At 47.7% G+C, this 16,777-nt stretch overlaps 13 protein-coding genes and 24 non-coding genes across 37 annotated transcripts, besides 1 other annotated feature; 28 read left to right on the forward strand and 9 right to left on the reverse strand. All coding sequences in view use genetic code 2, as the record gives it.

Annotated features, from left to right (window-relative positions):
- On the forward strand, nt 1–69 carry EXT13_mgt01. Its single transcript has one exon. It is a non-coding gene; the product is annotated as a tRNA-Phe (tRNA).
- Nucleotides 70–1,049, forward strand: EXT13_mgr02. Its single transcript has one exon. It is a non-coding gene; the product is annotated as a 12S ribosomal RNA (ribosomal RNA).
- Nucleotides 1,050–1,119, forward strand: EXT13_mgt02. The gene has a single exon. It is a non-coding gene; the product is annotated as a tRNA-Val (tRNA).
- On the forward strand, nt 1,120–2,721 carry EXT13_mgr01. Its single transcript has one exon. It is a non-coding gene; the product is annotated as a 16S ribosomal RNA (ribosomal RNA).
- Nucleotides 2,722–2,796, forward strand: EXT13_mgt03. Its single transcript has one exon. It is a non-coding gene; the product is annotated as a tRNA-Leu (tRNA).
- Nucleotides 2,797–2,806: 10 nt separating this feature from the next.
- On the forward strand, nt 2,807–3,784 carry ND1 (NADH dehydrogenase subunit 1). Its single transcript has one exon. The coding sequence runs from the start codon at nt 2,807–2,809 to the stop codon at nt 3,782–3,784; it is 978 nt and encodes a 325-aa protein (YP_009555219.1).
- An 11-nt stretch (nt 3,785–3,795) lies between these two features.
- Nucleotides 3,796–3,867, forward strand: EXT13_mgt04. Its single transcript has one exon. It is a non-coding gene; the product is annotated as a tRNA-Ile (tRNA).
- Nucleotides 3,868–3,872: 5 nt separating this feature from the next.
- Nucleotides 3,873–3,943, reverse strand: EXT13_mgt05. Its single transcript has one exon. It is a non-coding gene; the product is annotated as a tRNA-Gln (tRNA).
- Nucleotides 3,943–4,011, forward strand: EXT13_mgt06. The gene has a single exon. It is a non-coding gene; the product is annotated as a tRNA-Met (tRNA).
- On the forward strand, nt 4,012–5,051 carry ND2 (NADH dehydrogenase subunit 2). The gene has a single exon. A coding segment is annotated over exon 1 (1,040 nt).
- On the forward strand, nt 5,052–5,121 carry EXT13_mgt07. Its single transcript has one exon. It is a non-coding gene; the product is annotated as a tRNA-Trp (tRNA).
- Nucleotide 5,122: 1 nt separating this feature from the next.
- Nucleotides 5,123–5,191, reverse strand: EXT13_mgt08. Its single transcript has one exon. It is a non-coding gene; the product is annotated as a tRNA-Ala (tRNA).
- Nucleotides 5,192–5,202: 11 nt separating this feature from the next.
- EXT13_mgt09 lies at nt 5,203–5,275 on the reverse strand. The gene has a single exon. It is a non-coding gene; the product is annotated as a tRNA-Asn (tRNA).
- On the reverse strand, nt 5,276–5,342 carry EXT13_mgt10. The gene has a single exon. It is a non-coding gene; the product is annotated as a tRNA-Cys (tRNA).
- Nucleotides 5,342–5,412, reverse strand: EXT13_mgt11. The gene has a single exon. It is a non-coding gene; the product is annotated as a tRNA-Tyr (tRNA).
- Nucleotide 5,413: 1 nt separating this feature from the next.
- On the forward strand, nt 5,414–6,964 carry COX1 (cytochrome c oxidase subunit I). The gene has a single exon. The coding sequence runs from the start codon at nt 5,414–5,416 to the stop codon at nt 6,962–6,964; it is 1,551 nt and encodes a 516-aa protein (YP_009555221.1).
- On the reverse strand, nt 6,956–7,030 carry EXT13_mgt12. Its single transcript has one exon. It is a non-coding gene; the product is annotated as a tRNA-Ser (tRNA).
- A 2-nt stretch (nt 7,031–7,032) lies between these two features.
- Nucleotides 7,033–7,101, forward strand: EXT13_mgt13. The gene has a single exon. It is a non-coding gene; the product is annotated as a tRNA-Asp (tRNA).
- A 9-nt stretch (nt 7,102–7,110) lies between these two features.
- COX2 (cytochrome c oxidase subunit II) lies at nt 7,111–7,794 on the forward strand. Its single transcript has one exon. It carries the CDS (start codon nt 7,111–7,113, stop codon nt 7,792–7,794), a length of 684 nt encoding a protein of 227 aa, YP_009555222.1.
- A 1-nt stretch (nt 7,795) lies between these two features.
- EXT13_mgt14 lies at nt 7,796–7,865 on the forward strand. The gene has a single exon. It is a non-coding gene; the product is annotated as a tRNA-Lys (tRNA).
- A 1-nt stretch (nt 7,866) lies between these two features.
- ATP8 (ATP synthase F0 subunit 8) lies at nt 7,867–8,034 on the forward strand. The gene has a single exon. The coding sequence runs from the start codon at nt 7,867–7,869 to the stop codon at nt 8,032–8,034; it is 168 nt and encodes a 55-aa protein (YP_009555223.1).
- Nucleotides 8,025–8,708, forward strand: ATP6 (ATP synthase F0 subunit 6). Its single transcript has one exon. The coding sequence runs from the start codon at nt 8,025–8,027 to the stop codon at nt 8,706–8,708; it is 684 nt and encodes a 227-aa protein (YP_009555224.1).
- Nucleotides 8,709–8,712: 4 nt separating this feature from the next.
- Nucleotides 8,713–9,496, forward strand: COX3 (cytochrome c oxidase subunit III). The gene has a single exon. A coding segment is annotated over exon 1 (784 nt).
- On the forward strand, nt 9,497–9,564 carry EXT13_mgt15. The gene has a single exon. It is a non-coding gene; the product is annotated as a tRNA-Gly (tRNA).
- On the forward strand, nt 9,565–9,915 carry ND3 (NADH dehydrogenase subunit 3). The gene has a single exon. It carries the CDS (start codon nt 9,565–9,567, stop codon nt 9,913–9,915), a length of 351 nt encoding a protein of 116 aa, YP_009555226.1.
- Nucleotides 9,916–9,917: 2 nt separating this feature from the next.
- Nucleotides 9,918–9,987, forward strand: EXT13_mgt16. The gene has a single exon. It is a non-coding gene; the product is annotated as a tRNA-Arg (tRNA).
- Nucleotide 9,988: 1 nt separating this feature from the next.
- ND4L (NADH dehydrogenase subunit 4L) lies at nt 9,989–10,285 on the forward strand. Its single transcript has one exon. It carries the CDS (start codon nt 9,989–9,991, stop codon nt 10,283–10,285), a length of 297 nt encoding a protein of 98 aa, YP_009555227.1.
- Nucleotides 10,279–11,656, forward strand: ND4 (NADH dehydrogenase subunit 4). Its single transcript has one exon. A coding segment is annotated over exon 1 (1,378 nt).
- EXT13_mgt17 lies at nt 11,657–11,727 on the forward strand. Its single transcript has one exon. It is a non-coding gene; the product is annotated as a tRNA-His (tRNA).
- On the forward strand, nt 11,728–11,793 carry EXT13_mgt18. The gene has a single exon. It is a non-coding gene; the product is annotated as a tRNA-Ser (tRNA).
- On the forward strand, nt 11,794–11,864 carry EXT13_mgt19. The gene has a single exon. It is a non-coding gene; the product is annotated as a tRNA-Leu (tRNA).
- On the forward strand, nt 11,865–13,682 carry ND5 (NADH dehydrogenase subunit 5). Its single transcript has one exon. The coding sequence runs from the start codon at nt 11,865–11,867 to the stop codon at nt 13,680–13,682; it is 1,818 nt and encodes a 605-aa protein (YP_009555229.1).
- A 16-nt stretch (nt 13,683–13,698) lies between these two features.
- CYTB (cytochrome b) lies at nt 13,699–14,840 on the forward strand. The gene has a single exon. A coding segment is annotated over exon 1 (1,142 nt).
- Nucleotides 14,841–14,909, forward strand: EXT13_mgt20. Its single transcript has one exon. It is a non-coding gene; the product is annotated as a tRNA-Thr (tRNA).
- An 11-nt stretch (nt 14,910–14,920) lies between these two features.
- Nucleotides 14,921–14,990, reverse strand: EXT13_mgt21. The gene has a single exon. It is a non-coding gene; the product is annotated as a tRNA-Pro (tRNA).
- Nucleotides 14,991–14,995: 5 nt separating this feature from the next.
- ND6 (NADH dehydrogenase subunit 6) lies at nt 14,996–15,514 on the reverse strand. The gene has a single exon. The coding sequence runs from the start codon at nt 15,512–15,514 to the stop codon at nt 14,996–14,998; it is 519 nt and encodes a 172-aa protein (YP_009555231.1).
- A 1-nt stretch (nt 15,515) lies between these two features.
- Nucleotides 15,516–15,586, reverse strand: EXT13_mgt22. Its single transcript has one exon. It is a non-coding gene; the product is annotated as a tRNA-Glu (tRNA).
- Nucleotides 15,587–16,777: a sequence feature (control region).

The following is a 16,777-nucleotide window of genomic DNA, read 5'->3' on the forward strand; positions in this document are numbered from 1 at the left end:
GTCCCCGTAGCTTACAACAAAGCATGACACTGAAGATGTCAAGACGGCTGTCCCATGCACCCGAGGACAAAAGACTTAGTCCTAACCTTACTGTTGGTTTTTGCTAGATTTATACATGCAAGTATCCGCGCCCCAGTGTAGATGCCCTGGGCACCCTAGATTCTAGGTCAACAGGAGCGGGCATCAGGCTCACCCCACAACCGTAGCCCAAAACGCCTTGCAATTGCCACGCCCCCACGGGTCCACAGCAGTAGTTAATATTAAGCAATGAGTGCAAACTTGACTTAGTCATAGCAAATTAGGGTCGGTAAATCCTGTGCCAGCCACCGCGGTCATACAGGAGACCCAAATCAACTTTACCGACGGCGTAAAGAGTGGTCACATGTTATCCAAGTAACTAAGATTAAAAAGCAGCTGAGCTGTCATAAGCCCAAGATGCTCATAAGGCCTCCTCCTTAAAGAAGATCTTAGACCAACGATTAATTGAAGTCCACGAAAGCCAGGGCCCAAACTGGGATTAGATACCCCACTATGCCTGGCCCTAAATCTTGATGCTCGATATTACCTGAGCGTCCGCCTGAGAACTACGAGCACAAACGCTTAAAACTCTAAGGACTTGGCGGTGCTCCAAACCCACCTAGAGGAGCCTGTTCTATAATCGATGATCCACGATACACCCTACCATTCCTTGCACAAAACAGCCTATATACCGCCGTCGCCAGCCCACCCCTCCTGAGGGCCCAACAGTGGACGCAACAGCCCCCCGCTAATACGACAGGTCAAGGTATAGCCCATGGAATGGCAGCAATGGGCTACATTTTCTAAAATAGAACACACGGCAAAGGGGTATGAAACTACCCCTGGAAGGCGGATTTAGCAGTAAAGTGGGATAATCAAGCCCTCTTTAAGCCGGCCCTGGAGCACGTACATACCGCCCGTCACCCTCCTCAAAAGCGACCCCAAACCCCCCCATAACTTAATAAGCTACTCAGCCAAAGATGAGGTAAGTCGTAACAAGGTAAGTGTACCGGAAGGTGCACTTAGAACACCAAGACGTAGCTTTAACCAAAGCATTCAGCTTACACCTGAAAGATATCTGCTCAACCCAGATCGTCTTGATGCCAAACTCTAGCCCAATCTACATTGACCTGGAATAACAAAGTCACTCCCCACCCTAAACCAAAGCATTTGCTAGTCCTAGTATAGGCGATAGAAAAGACACCACATGGCGCGATAGAGAGCACGTACCGTAAGGGAAAGATGAAATAGTAGTGAAATAATCTAAGCTAAAAACAGCAAAGATCAACCCTTGTACCTTTTGCATAATGGTCTAGCAAGAAAAACCAAGCAAAATGAATTTAAGTTTGCCACCCCGAAACCCAAGCGAGCTACTTGCGAGCAGCTAATATTGAGCGAACCCGTCTCTGTTGCAAAAGAGTGGGACGACTTGCTAGTAGAGGTGAAAAGCCAATCGAGCTGGGTGATAGCTGGTTGCCTGTGAAACGAATCTTAGTTCACTCTTAATTCTTCTCCAAGGAAACCCACGAACCCTAATGAAGCGAATTAAGGGCTATTTAAAGGAGGTACAGCTCCTTTAAAAAAGAATACAATCTCCACGAGCGGATAAGTACCCCCCCCCAACAACTACTGTGGGCCCTCAAGCAGCCATCAACAAAGAGTGCGTTAAAGCTCAACAAATCAAAAATATAAAAACTATACGAATCCCTCCTCACTAACGGGCTAACCTATATTTCAATAGGAGAATTAATGCTAGAATGAGTAACCAGGGTCCTCCCTCTACGACGCAAGCTTACATCCTAACATTATTAACAAGCCACCAATATACGAAAAATCCAACAAGCAGAGTATTAGGCATATTGTTAACCCGACAAAGGAGCGTCCGCTAAGAAAGATTAAAACCTGTAAAAGGAACTAGGCAAACCCAAGGCCCGACTGTTTACCAAAAACATAGCCTTCAGCTAACCCAAGACAAGTATTGAAGGTGATGCCTGCCCGGTGACCTGACGTTCAACGGCCGCGGTATCCTAACCGTGCAAAGGTAGCGCAATCAATTGTCCCGTAAATCGGGACTAGTATGAATGGCTAAACGAGGTCTTAACTGTCTCTTACAGGCAATCGGTGAAATTGATCTCCCTGTGCAAAAGCAGGGATAACCCCATAAGACGAGAAGACCCTGTGGAACTTAAAAATCAGCAACCAACCCTGAAAACATACTCCCCCACCTCGGGCTCACTCACTATCAGGGCTACTGGTCTGCATTTTTCGGTTGGGGCGACCTTGGAGCAAAACAAAACCTCCAAAAATTGGACCACACATCCAGACTGAGAGCAACCCCTCAACGTGCGAACAGCACCCAGACCCAATACAATTGATCAATGGACCAAGCTACCCCAGGGATAACAGCGCAATCTCCTCCGAGAGTCCATATCGACGGGGAGGTTTACGACCTCGATGTTGGATCAGGACATCCTAGTGGTGCAGCCGCTACTAAGGGTTCGTTTGTTCAACGATTAATAGTCCTACGTGATCTGAGTTCAGACCGGAGCAATCCAGGTCGGTTTCTATCTATGATGAACTCTTCCCAGTACGAAAGGATAGGAAAAGTAAGGCCAATACTACAAGCAAGCCTTCACCTTAAGTAATGAAGCCAACTTAATTACGAAAGGTTATCACACCCAACCACGTCCTAGAAAAGGACAAGCTAGCGTGGCAGAGCTCGGCAAATGCAAAAGGCTTAAGTCCTTTAATTCAGAGGTTCAAATCCTCTCCCTAGCTTCTTCCCCCCATGACCAACTACCCAATCCTCATCAACTTCATCATAGCCCTCTCCTATATCCTCCCTATCCTAATCGCAGTAGCCTTCCTGACACTAGTAGAACGTAAAATCCTAGGCTATATACAAAGTCGAAAAGGCCCAAACATTGTCGGCCCGTTTGGTCTACTCCAACCCCTAGCAGATGGCGTGAAACTCTTCATCAAAGAACCAATCCGCCCCTCAACATCCTCCCCTATCCTATTCCTCGCTACCCCCGTACTAGCCCTGCTCTTAGCAATCTCAATCTGAACCCCCCTACCCCTACCATTCTCCCTAGCAGATCTCAACCTGGGCTTACTATTCCTCCTAGCCATATCGAGCCTAGCTGTATACTCCATCCTATGATCCGGTTGAGCCTCTAACTCAAAATACGCCCTAATTGGAGCCTTACGAGCCGTCGCCCAGACTATCTCCTACGAAGTCACCCTAGCAATCATCCTCCTATCTGTCATTGTTCTTAGCGGGAACTACACCCTAGGCACTCTAGCCACCACCCAAGAACCCCTTTACCTCATCTTCTCCTGCTGACCCCTCGCCATAATATGATACGTCTCCACACTGGCCGAAACCAACCGTGCCCCATTCGACCTAACAGAAGGAGAATCCGAACTCGTCTCAGGTTTCAACGTAGAATACGCAGCAGGACCCTTCGCCCTATTCTTTCTTGCCGAATACGCCAACATCATACTCATAAACACACTGACCGCCATCATATTCTTCAATCCAAGCCTATGAAACCCACCCCAAGAACTATTCCCGGTAATTCTCGCTACAAAAGTCCTTCTCCTATCAGCAGGATTCCTCTGAGTTCGTGCCTCATACCCCCGATTCCGCTACGACCAACTAATACACCTACTATGAAAAAACTTCCTACCACTCACACTAGCCCTATGCCTGTGACACACCAGCCTCCCAATCTGCTATGCAGGCCTGCCACCCTACCTAAGAATGGCCCCTAAGGAAATGTGCCTGAACATTAAGGGTCACTATGATAAAGTGAACATAGAGGTACACCAGCCCTCTCATTTCCTACCCTTTAGAAAAGCAGGAATTGAACCTACACTAGAGAGATCAAAACTCCCCATACTTCCTTTATATTATTTCCTAGTAGGGTCAGCTAAACAAGCTATCGGGCCCATACCCCGAAAATGATGGTTCAACCCCTTCCCCTACTAATGAACCCCCAGGCAAAACTAATCTTCATCACCAGCCTACTCCTGGGCACAACCATCACACTCTCAAGTAACCACTGAATTACAGCCTGAACAGGCCTTGAGATCAACACACTTGCCATCCTGCCCCTCATCTCAAAATCCCACCACCCACGAGCAATCGAAGCCGCCACTAAGTATTTCCTAGTACAAGCAACCGCCTCTACATTAGTCCTATTCGCCAGCATAACCAACGCATGAGCCACCGGACAATGAGACATCACCCAACTAACTCACCCAGCGTCCTGCATAATCCTAACTTCAGCCCTAGCAATAAAACTAGGCCTAGTACCATTCCACTTTTGATTCCCCGAAGTGCTCCAAGGCTCCCCCCTCATCACAGGCCTCCTCCTATCCACAGCCATAAAATTCCCACCAATCACCCTCCTCTTCATAACCTCCCCATCGCTCAACCCCATCCTACTCACCACCATGGCCATCCTCTCCGCAGCCCTAGGAGGCTGAATGGGCCTAAACCAGACCCAGACCCGAAAAATTATAGCCTTCTCCTCCATCTCCCACCTGGGTTGAATAGCCATAATCCTAGTCTATGACCCCAAACTCACCCTACTAAACTTCTACCTATACACCCTAATCACTGCAGCCGTATTCCTAACTCTAAACACCATCAAAGCCCTAAACCTATCCACACTAATAACTACATGAACAAAAACCCCATCACTAAGCGCAACCCTCCTGCTAACCCTACTATCCCTTGCAGGGCTTCCCCCCCTAACAGGATTCCTGCCAAAATGAATAATTATCCAAGAACTAACCAAACAAGACATAACACCCACAGCAACAATCATGGCCCTACTATCACTACTAAGCCTATTCTTCTACCTCCGCCTCGCATACTGCGCAACAATCACACTCCCCCCGCACACCACAAACCACATAAAACTATGGCACACCCACAAACCAACTAATGCCTCAGTGGCCCTCCTAGTCACCATATCCACCCTACTCCTACCCATCTCGCCTATAATCCGCACCATTGTCTAAGAAACTTAGGATTACCCAAACCGAAGGCCTTCAAAGCCTTAAACAAGAGTTAAACCCTCTTAGTTTCTGCTAAAGTCCGCAGGATACTACCCTGCATCACCTGAATGCAACCCAGGCACTTTAATTAAGCTAGGACCTTCACCTAATCCCCTAGACAGATGGGCTTCGATCCCATAACACTATAGTTAACAGCTATATGCCCAAACCAACAGGCCTCTGCCTAAGACTCCGGCACACAGCTAGTGTGCATCAATGAGCTTGCAACTCACTATGAACTTCACTACAGAGCCGATAAGAAGAGGAATTAAACCTCTGTGAAAAGGACTACAGCCTAACGCCTATACACTCAGCCATCTTACCTGTGACATTCATCAACCGGTGACTATTCTCTACCAACCACAAAGATATCGGCACCCTCTACCTAATCTTCGGCGCCTGAGCCGGAATAGTAGGTACCGCCCTAAGCCTCCTTATTCGTGCAGAACTAGGCCAACCCGGTGCCCTCCTGGGAGACGACCAAATCTACAACGTAGTCGTCACGGCCCACGCCTTCGTAATAATCTTCTTCATGGTAATACCAATCATGATTGGAGGATTCGGAAACTGACTAGTTCCCCTAATGATTGGAGCCCCCGACATAGCATTCCCCCGAATAAACAACATAAGCTTCTGACTACTACCCCCATCCTTCCTCCTACTACTAGCCTCTTCTACAGTTGAAGCGGGAGCAGGAACAGGATGAACGGTCTATCCACCCTTAGCCGGCAACCTAGCCCACGCCGGAGCATCAGTAGATCTAGCCATCTTCTCCCTCCACCTAGCAGGTATCTCATCAATCCTAGGGGCAATCAACTTCATCACAACCGCAATCAACATAAAACCACCAGCCCTCTCACAATATCAAACCCCCCTGTTCGTCTGATCCGTATTAATCACCGCAGTACTACTACTACTCTCCCTACCAGTCCTCGCCGCAGGCATCACCATGCTTCTCACCGATCGCAACCTCAACACCACCTTCTTCGACCCAGCAGGAGGAGGAGACCCCGTACTCTACCAACACCTCTTCTGATTCTTCGGCCACCCTGAAGTATACATTCTAATCCTGCCCGGATTTGGAATCATCTCCCACGTAGTAGCCTACTACGCAGGAAAAAAAGAACCATTCGGCTACATAGGCATAGTCTGAGCCATGCTATCCATCGGATTCCTAGGATTCATCGTCTGAGCCCACCACATATTCACAGTAGGCATAGACGTAGACACCCGAGCCTACTTCACATCCGCCACCATAATCATCGCCATCCCCACCGGCATTAAAGTCTTTAGCTGACTAGCCACACTGCATGGAGGAACAATCAAGTGAGACCCCCCTATGCTCTGAGCCCTGGGCTTCATCTTCCTATTCACCATTGGAGGCCTAACAGGAATTGTCCTAGCAAACTCCTCCCTAGATATCGCCCTACACGATACCTACTACGTCGTGGCTCACTTCCACTACGTACTATCAATAGGGGCCGTATTTGCAATCCTAGCAGGCTTCACACACTGATTCCCCCTATTCACTGGATACACCCTCCACTCCACATGAGCCAAAGCCCACTTTGGAGTAATATTCGTAGGCGTAAACCTAACCTTCTTCCCACAACACTTCCTAGGCCTAGCCGGCATGCCACGACGTTACTCAGATTACCCAGACGCCTACACCCTATGAAATACCATCTCCTCAGTAGGCTCACTAATCTCCCTCACAGCTGTAATCATGCTAGTATTCATCATCTGAGAGGCATTTGCATCTAAACGCAAAGCCCTTCGATCAGAAATAACAAATACAAATATCGAATGAATCCACGGCTGCCCTCCCCCATTCCACACCTTCGAAGAACCCGCCTTCGTCCAAGTCCAAGAAAGGAAGGAGTCGAACCCCCATATGTTGGTTTCAAGCCAACCGCATATAAACCACTTATGCTTCTTTCTCATGAGATGTTAGTAAAACAATTACATAGCCTTGTCAGGACTATATTACCGGTGAAAACCCAGTACATCTCAACACAAACCATGGCCAACCACTCACAACTCGGCTTCCAAGACGCTTCATCCCCTATCATAGAAGAACTCATCCAATTCCACGACCACGCCCTAATAGTAGCCCTCGCCATCTGCAGCCTAGTCCTCTACCTCCTAACCCTCATGCTTACCGAAAAACTATCATCAAGCACAGTCGACGCACAAGAAATCGAACTTGTCTGAACAATCCTACCAGCTATAGTATTAATCACACTTGCCCTACCATCCCTACGAATCCTATACATAATAGACGAAATCAACGAGCCCGACCTCACCCTAAAAGCCATCGGCCACCAATGATACTGAACCTACGAATACACCGACTTCAAAGACCTCACATTCGACTCCTACATAATCCCCACAGCAGACCTACCACTAGGACACTTCCGACTCCTAGAAGTAGACCACCGTGTCATCGTCCCCACAAGCTCAACCGTCCGAGTAATTGTCACTGCCGACGACGTCCTCCACTCATGAGCCGTCCCAAGCCTGGGAGTTAAAACCGACGCAATCCCAGGGCGCCTCAATCAAACCTCATTCTTCGCCACCCGACCTGGAGTGTACTACGGACAATGCTCAGAAATCTGCGGAGCCAACCACAGCTTCATGCCAATCGTAGTAGAATCCGCCCCACTCCCTAACTTTGAACACTGATCCTCCTCATTATCATCCTAATCATTAAGAAGCTATGAAACAGCACTAGCCTTTTAAGCTAGAGACAGAGGACACCCGCCCCTCCTTAATGAAATGCCTCAATTAAACCCAAGCCCCTGATTTTTTATCATGCTCACCTCATGACTGACCTTCTCTCTAATTATCCAACCCAAACTCCTATCATTCGTAACCACAAACCCCCCATCCAACAAAACACCCACAACCACAAGCACCACCCCCTGAACCTGACCATGAACCTAAGCTTCTTCGACCAATTCTCCAGCCCCTCCCTCCTAGGAATCCCCCTAATCCTCATTTCCATAACATTCCCAGCCCTCCTGCTACCTTCCCCAAACAACCGATGAATTACCAACCGCCTCTCGACCCTTCAACTATGACTCATCAACCTTATCACAAAACAACTAATAATCACACTAGACAAAAAAGGCCACAAATGAGCCCTCATCCTGACATCCCTAATAATCTTCCTCCTACTAATCAATCTACTAGGCCTACTACCCTACACATTCACCCCAACCACCCAACTATCCATAAACCTAGCCCTAGCCTTCCCCCTCTGACTCGCCACCCTCTTAACAGGCCTACGAAACCAACCTTCTGCCTCACTCGGACACCTCCTACCAGAAGGCACCCCCACCCCCCTAATCCCTGCCCTCATTCTAATTGAAACAACCAGCCTCCTCATCCGCCCCCTCGCCCTAGGAGTCCGACTCACAGCCAACCTCACAGCAGGCCACCTCCTCATCCAGCTCATCTCAACCGCTACAATAGCACTATCTTCAACAATACCAGCAGTATCACTCCTAACCTTCCTAGTCCTCTTCCTCCTAACCATCCTAGAAGTAGCAGTAGCCATAATCCAGGCTTATGTGTTCGTACTTCTACTAAGCCTCTACCTACAAGAAAACATCTAATTCAATGGCTCACCAAGCACACTCTTTCCACATAGTTGACCCAAGCCCATGACCTATCTTTGGGGCGGCAGCTGCCCTACTCACCACCTCCGGCCTAACCATATGATTCCACTACAATTCCCCCTACCTACTAATCACAGGCCTACTATCCACCGCCCTAGTTATATTCCAATGATGACGAGATATCGTACGAGAAAGCACCTTCCAAGGCCATCACACCCCCACCGTACAAAAAGGCCTACGCTACGGCATAATCCTATTCATCACATCAGAAGCCTTCTTCTTCCTAGGATTCTTCTGAGCATTCTTCCACTCAAGCCTGGCCCCCACACCAGAACTGGGAGGCCAATGACCCCCCGTCGGAATCAAGCCCCTAAACCCAATAGAAGTCCCCCTCCTAAACACCGCTATCCTCCTCGCCTCAGGAGTCTCAGTCACATGAGCCCACCATAGCATCACAGAAGCTAACCGCAAACAAGCCATCCAAGCCCTCACCCTAACGGTCCTTCTAGGTTTCTACTTCACCGCCCTACAGGCAATAGAATACTACGAAGCTCCTTTCTCCATCGCTGACGGAGTGTACGGCTCCACTTTCTTTGTCGCCACCGGATTCCACGGCCTCCACGTAATCATCGGCTCCACCTTCCTCCTAGTCTGCCTCCTACGCCTAATCAAATACCACTTCACATCAAATCACCACTTTGGCTTTGAAGCCGCAGCCTGATACTGACACTTCGTAGATGTCGTCTGATTATTCCTCTATGTATCCATCTACTGATGAGGATCCTACTCTTCTAGTATATTAATTATAATAGACTTCCAATCTTTAGAATCTGGTTAAACCCAGAGAAGAGTAATGAATATAATCCTATTCATAATCGCCCTATCCCTAACCCTAAGCACAGCCTTAACCGCACTAAACTTTTGACTTGCTCAAATAAACCCGGACTCAGAAAAACTATCCCCATACGAATGCGGCTTCGACCCCCTAGGCTCCGCCCGACTGCCCTTCTCAATTCGCTTCTTTCTAGTAGCTATCCTATTCCTTTTATTTGACCTAGAAATTGCCTTACTGCTCCCCCTCCCATGAGCCACTCAACTCGAAGACCCTATCACCACACTAATCTGAACCTCCACTCTCATTATTCTACTCACCCTAGGCCTAGTATACGAATGAGCCCAAGGAGGCCTAGAATGAGCAGAATAAACAGAAAGTTAGTCTAACCAAGACAGTTGATTTCGGCTCAACAAATTATAGTCACAACCCTATAACTTTCTTCATGACCCTGCTACATCTATGCTTCTACTCAGCCTTCACCCTAAGCAGCCTAGGCCTAGCCTTCCACCGAACTCACTTAATCTCTGCCCTACTATGCCTAGAAAGCATAATACTATCTATATATATCGCCCTATCCATATGGCCCATCCAAATACAAACACCATCATCTACACTCTTACCCATTCTAATACTAGTATTCTCCGCCTGCGAAGCAGGCACAGGGCTAGCCCTACTAGTAGCCTCTACCCGGACCCACGGCTCAGACCACCTACACAACTTCAATCTCCTAAAATGCTAAAAATCATCATACCAACCATCATACTCCTCCCTCTCACCTTCCTCTCCCCACACAAATTCCTATGAACAAACACCACAATATATAGCCTACTTATCGCCGCCGTCAGCCTACAATGACTCACTCCAACATACTACCCCAACAAAGGACTAACCCCCTGAACCTCCATCGACCAAATCTCCGCACCCTTACTAGTCCTATCCTGCTGACTGCTACCCCTCATAATCATAGCAAGCCAAAACCACCTAGAACAGGAGCCCATCAACCGCAAACGAATCTTCCTCACAACACTAATCCTAGTCCAACCATTCATCCTCCTAGCATTCTCAGCCTCAGAACTAATGCTATTCTACATTGCATTTGAAGCCACCCTAATCCCCACACTAATCCTAATCACCCGCTGAGGCAGCCAACCAGAACGACTAAACGCTGGCATTTATCTCCTATTCTACACTCTAGCCAGCTCCCTCCCCCTACTCATTGCCATCTTACACCTCCACAACCAAATCGGCACACTATACTTCCCTATACTCAAACTCTCCCACCACCCATCAACCAACTCCTGAACAGACCTAGTATCCAGCCTAGCCCTTCTCCTAGCCTTCATAGTTAAAGCCCCCCTCTACGGCCTCCACCTATGACTCCCCAAAGCCCATGTAGAAGCCCCAATCGCCGGCTCCATACTACTAGCCGCCCTCCTCCTAAAACTAGGAGGCTACGGCATCATACGAATCACCCTTCTAATCAACCTCTCATCAAGCAACCTCCATTACCCATTCATCATCCTAGCCCTCTGAGGAGCACTAATAACCAGCGCCATCTGCCTACGCCAAATCGACCTAAAATCATTAATTGCCTACTCATCTGTCAGCCACATGGGCCTAGTCGTAGCCGCAGCCATAATCCAAACCCAATGAGCATTTTCAGGAGCAATAATCCTAATGATCTCCCACGGACTCACCTCCTCCATACTATTCTGCCTAGCCAACACCAACTACGAGCGTACCCACAGCCGCATCCTCCTCCTAACACGAGGCCTCCAACCCCTCCTTCCCCTCATAGCCACCTGATGACTCCTGGCCAACCTAACAAACATAGCAATCCCCCCCACAACCAACCTCATGGCAGAACTCACCATCATTATTGCCCTCTTCAATTGATCCTCAATAACAATCTTATTAACAGGTACCGCAATCCTACTAACCGCCTCCTACACCCTATACATGCTAATAATAACCCAACGAGGACCCTTACCCTCCCACATCACCTCCATCCAAAACTCCTCCACCCGAGAACACCTACTCATAGCCCTACACATGATCCCCATAATCCTCCTCATCTTCAAACCTGAACTAATTTCAGGCATCCCCATATGCAGGCATAGTTTTAAACCAAAACATTAGATTGTGATTCTAAAAACAGAAGTTAAACCCTTCTTGTCCGCCGAGGGGATGTCTAACTAACAAGAACTGCTAACTCTTGCATCTGAGTCTAAACCCTCAGTCCCCTTAACTTTCAAAGGATAATAGCAATCCAATGGTCTTAGGAGCCACCCATCTTGGTGCAAATCCAAGTGAAAGTAATGGACCTCCTATTAGTCCTAAACCTAACCGCCCTGCTCACTTTAGCAACCCTCTCTACCCCCATCATCTTCCCTCTCCTATCAGAAAACCTCAAAAACACCCCAACCACCATCACAAACACAGTAAAAACCTCCTTCCTAATCAGCCTAATCCCAATAACAATCTACATCTACTCCGGAACAGAAAGCCTAATCTCCCTATGAGAATGAAAATTCATCATAAACTTCAAAATCCCTATCAGCCTAAAAATAGACCTCTACTCCCTCACATTCTTCCCCATCGCCCTATTCGTATCATGATCTATCCTACAATTTGCAACATGATACATAGCCTCCGACCCCTACATTACCAAATTCTTCACTTACCTCCTATTCTTCCTAATCGCTATGCTAATCCTAATCGTCGCCAACAACCTATTCGTACTGTTCATTGGCTGAGAAGGAGTCGGAATCATATCCTTCCTCCTAATCAGCTGATGACACGGACGAGCAGAAGCTAACACTGCCGCCCTCCAAGCCGTACTTTACAACCGAGTTGGAGACGTAGGCCTTATTCTCTGCATAGCATGACTAGCCTCAACTATAAACACATGAGAAATCCAACAACTCTCCTCCCCCTCCCAAACCCCAATACTCCCCCTACTCGGCCTCATCCTCGCCGCAGCAGGCAAATCAGCCCAATTCGGCCTACACCCCTGACTCCCAGCCGCCATAGAAGGACCCACCCCCGTATCCGCCCTACTACACTCCAGCACCATAGTAGTCGCCGGAATTTTCCTACTCATCCGAACACACCCCCTATTCAACAACAATCAAACCGCCCTCACCCTATGCCTATGCTTAGGTGCTATCTCCACCCTATTTGCAGCCACATGCGCCCTTACCCAAAACGACATCAAAAAAATCATTGCCTTCTCCACCTCCAGTCAACTAGGACTAATAATAGTCACAATCGGCCTAAACCTTCCCCAGCTAGCCTTCCTCCATATCTCAACCCACGCATTCTTCAAAGCCATGCTCTTCCTCTGCTCAGGCTCCATCATCCACAGTCTAAACGGTGAACAAGACATCCGAAAAATAGGAGGGCTCCAAAAAATGTTACCAACAACCACCTCCTGCCTAACCATCGGGAACCTAGCCCTAATAGGAACACCCTTCCTTGCAGGATTCTACTCAAAAGACCAAATCATCGAAAGCCTAAGCACCTCATACCTAAACTCCTGAGCCCTAGTCCTCACCCTCCTAGCCACATCCTTCACTGCAGTATATACAATCCGCATAACAGTCTTAGTCCAATCTGGCTTCACCCGAATCCCTCCCCTAGCCCCAATCAACGAGAACAACCCCGCCGTAACTTCACCAATCACCCGCCTTGCAATAGGAAGCATCGTAGCCGGATTCCTCATCACCTCCTTCATCCTACCCCCAAAAACACCACCCATAACAATACCCCTATCCATCAAAATTACAGCCCTAACAGTAACAGCCCTAGGCATTATCCTAGCCCTAGAACTCTCAAAAGTAGCCCAAACCCTAATCCTAACAAAACAAACCCCCCTATCAAACTTCTCCACATCCCTAGGATACTTCAACCCCCTTATACACCGATTCAATACAACCCAATCCCTAAAAGGAGGCCAGAACATTGCATCCCACCTAATTGACCTCTCATGATACAAACTCCTAGGCCCAGAAGGACTAGCCAACCTACAAACACTAGCGGCCAAAACCATAACCACCTTCCACTCCGGCCTAATCAAAGCCTACCTAGGATCATTCGCCTTATCAATCCTCATCATCCTCATCTCCACACATAGAACAACCAAAATCACTAATGGCTCCCAACCTTCGTAAAAACCACCCCCTACTAAAAATCATCAACGACTCCCTAATCGACCTCCCCACTCCTTCCAACATTTCCGCCTGATGGAACTTCGGATCACTCCTAGGCATCTGCCTAGTAACTCAAATCATCACTGGCCTACTACTAGCCATACACTACACAGCAGACACCACACTAGCCTTCTCCTCTGTAGCCCACACCTGCCGAAACGTCCAATTCGGCTGACTCATCCGAAACCTCCACGCAAACGGAGCCTCCTTCTTCTTCATCTGCATCTACTTCCACATCGGTCGAGGAATCTACTACGGCTCCTACCTAAACAAAGAAACCTGAAACATCGGAGTTATCCTACTCCTAGCCCTCATAGCAACCGCCTTTGTGGGATACGTTCTACCTTGAGGACAAATATCCTTCTGAGGCGCCACAGTAATCACAAACCTATTCTCAGCAATCCCATACATCGGCCAAACACTAGTTGAATGAGCCTGAGGCGGCTTCTCAGTAGACAACCCAACCCTAACCCGATTCTTCGCCCTACACTTCCTTCTACCCTTTGTCATCGCAGGCCTAACACTAGTCCACCTCACCTTCCTCCATGAAACAGGATCCAACAACCCCCTAGGAATCCCCTCAGACTGTGACAAAATCCCATTCCACCCATACTACTCCACAAAAGATATCCTAGGCTTCGCACTAATACTCATCCTCCTTGTAACCCTAGCCCTATTCTCACCCAACCTCCTAGGAGACCCAGAAAACTTCACCCCAGCAAACCCCTTATCCACCCCCCCTCACATTAAACCTGAATGATACTTCCTATTCGCCTACGCCATTCTCCGCTCCATTCCCAACAAACTAGGAGGAGTCCTAGCCCTAGCTGCCTCCGTCCTAGTTCTATTCCTAATACCCCTACTCCACACATCCAAACAACGTTCAATAACCTTCCGCCCCCTATCCCAAATCCTATTCTGAACCCTAGTCGCCAACCTCCTCATCCTAACCTGAGTAGGGAGCCAACCAGTCGAACATCCATTTATCATCATCGGCCAACTAGCCTCCCTATCATACTTCACAATCATCCTAATCCTATTCCCCCTTGCCGCTATCCTAGAAAACAAGATCCTCAAACTTTAACTCTAATAGTTTATAAAAACATTGGTCTTGTAAGCCAAAGATTGAAGACTACACATCTTCTTAGAGTTATTCACCTACCTCAAAAGGGAAGGAATCAAACCTCCACCACCAACTCCCAAAGCTGGTATTCTAAACTAAACTACCTTTTGAATCCCTAAACAGCCCGAATTGCCCCCCGAGATAACCCCCGCACAAGCTCTAATACCACAAACAATGTCAACAACAACCCCCATCCACCAACCAAAAAAAACCCTACACCCCGCGAATACAACCCAGCCACCCCAACAAAATCCGACCGAACAAACCCTAGACCCCCACTATTAACCGTTCCCACATCCACCAAAACTTCAGACACTCCCCCCAGAACAACACCTACCACCACAACCAAACCCATCCCCACACCATACCCTACAACACTTCAATCAGCCCAAGCCTCAGGGTAAGGATCTGCCGCCAAAGACACAGAATAAACAAACACCACCAACATGCCCCCTAAATAAACCATAACCAAAACCAAAGAAAGGAAAGACACCCCCAAACTCACCAATCACCCACACCCCGCAATAGACGCTAAAACTAACCCAACTACCCCATAATAAGGGGAAGGATTAGACGCAACCGCTAACCCACCCAAAACAAAACACAGCCCTAAAAATAAAACAAATGCTATCATAAATTCTCGCCCGGACTCTCTCCAGGATCTACGGCCTGAAAAGCCGCCGTTATAAAATTTAACTACGAAAACCTAATCCACCCCCCCCCCCCTTCCCCCCCCAGCATGTTTTTTCATGCTTTATAGGGTATGCATGTCTTTGCATTCAATTATTTACCCCATCATACATTAGTGTAATGTAGGATAATCCAAATACTATGCAACTTCACTTCCACCATAACTCAAACATTTACGCCCAAGAGATAATGTTCGGACAGTTCCACTTCTAGGCACATCCTTGTTTCAGGCACCATTAAGCCCAAGTGATCCTACCTCAAGCCCGAGAGGCCGCAAGCGTTACCAAAGATCGATAGTTGTTCCATCGTGCTATACAAACTCCACTCTAGTATACGAATAATGTCCCAGTACTCCTTTGCATTCACGAAGTCCATGGCATGAAGCCCACCTCCTAAAGCAAATGTCTTACCAGTGGTTTTCAGGAACTCCCAAGCCAGAGAGCCTGGTTATTTATTGGTCGTACTCCTCACGAGAACCGAGCTACCCCGTGTAAGTGCTACTTTCGGTTATTGTCTTCAGGGACTTAACACCTCAAAAACTTGCTCTTTTGCGCTATTGGTTGTAACTTCAGGATCATGGCTCACTTAACTCCTTCTCACCTGCTCTTCACAGATACAAGTGGTCGGTTGAATACTCCTCATCTCCCTCTCGTAGTTATCGGCATCCGACCGTCTCTTCACTTCTTTTCTTCTGGGGGAGTCTTCAATAAACCCTTCCAGTGCGTAGCAGGAGTTATCTTCCTCTTGACATGTCCATCACATGACCGTCGAACCTACGTTCCCCTAACACTCAGAATGTCATGGTCTCATTGGATAAGGTCGGCTCCTAATTCAACCCTGATGCACTTTGCCCACATTCGTTAAACCCGCGCTAKTTACCCGTCTGGGTACTAGTTAACTGCATGGTCACCGGACATACTAACTTTTTTATTACTTTCTTGGAATATCTTCCTATAACCCCAATTTTCATCCCTTTTTTTATCATGTCATTTTCGTTTTCATTTTTATTTTTTTTTATCAAACTTTCATCAAATATTTGACTATAAACGCCTACCCCAACCAAACATTTATCATCCATTAATTTACATCAAACATTCCTCTATCTTTCCCCCACCAATTTATTTTTCACCCCCCCCACCATCCCCTACCCCTTTAAACCACCCATCACAAAAATCAAACAAAAACAAACGATCAACCAACCCACCCT

Source organism: Parus major, mitochondrion (genome assembly GCF_001522545.3).
Source record: "Parus major mitochondrion, complete genome".
In the NCBI taxonomy this organism is placed as follows: domain Eukaryota; kingdom Metazoa; phylum Chordata; class Aves; order Passeriformes; family Paridae; genus Parus; species Parus major.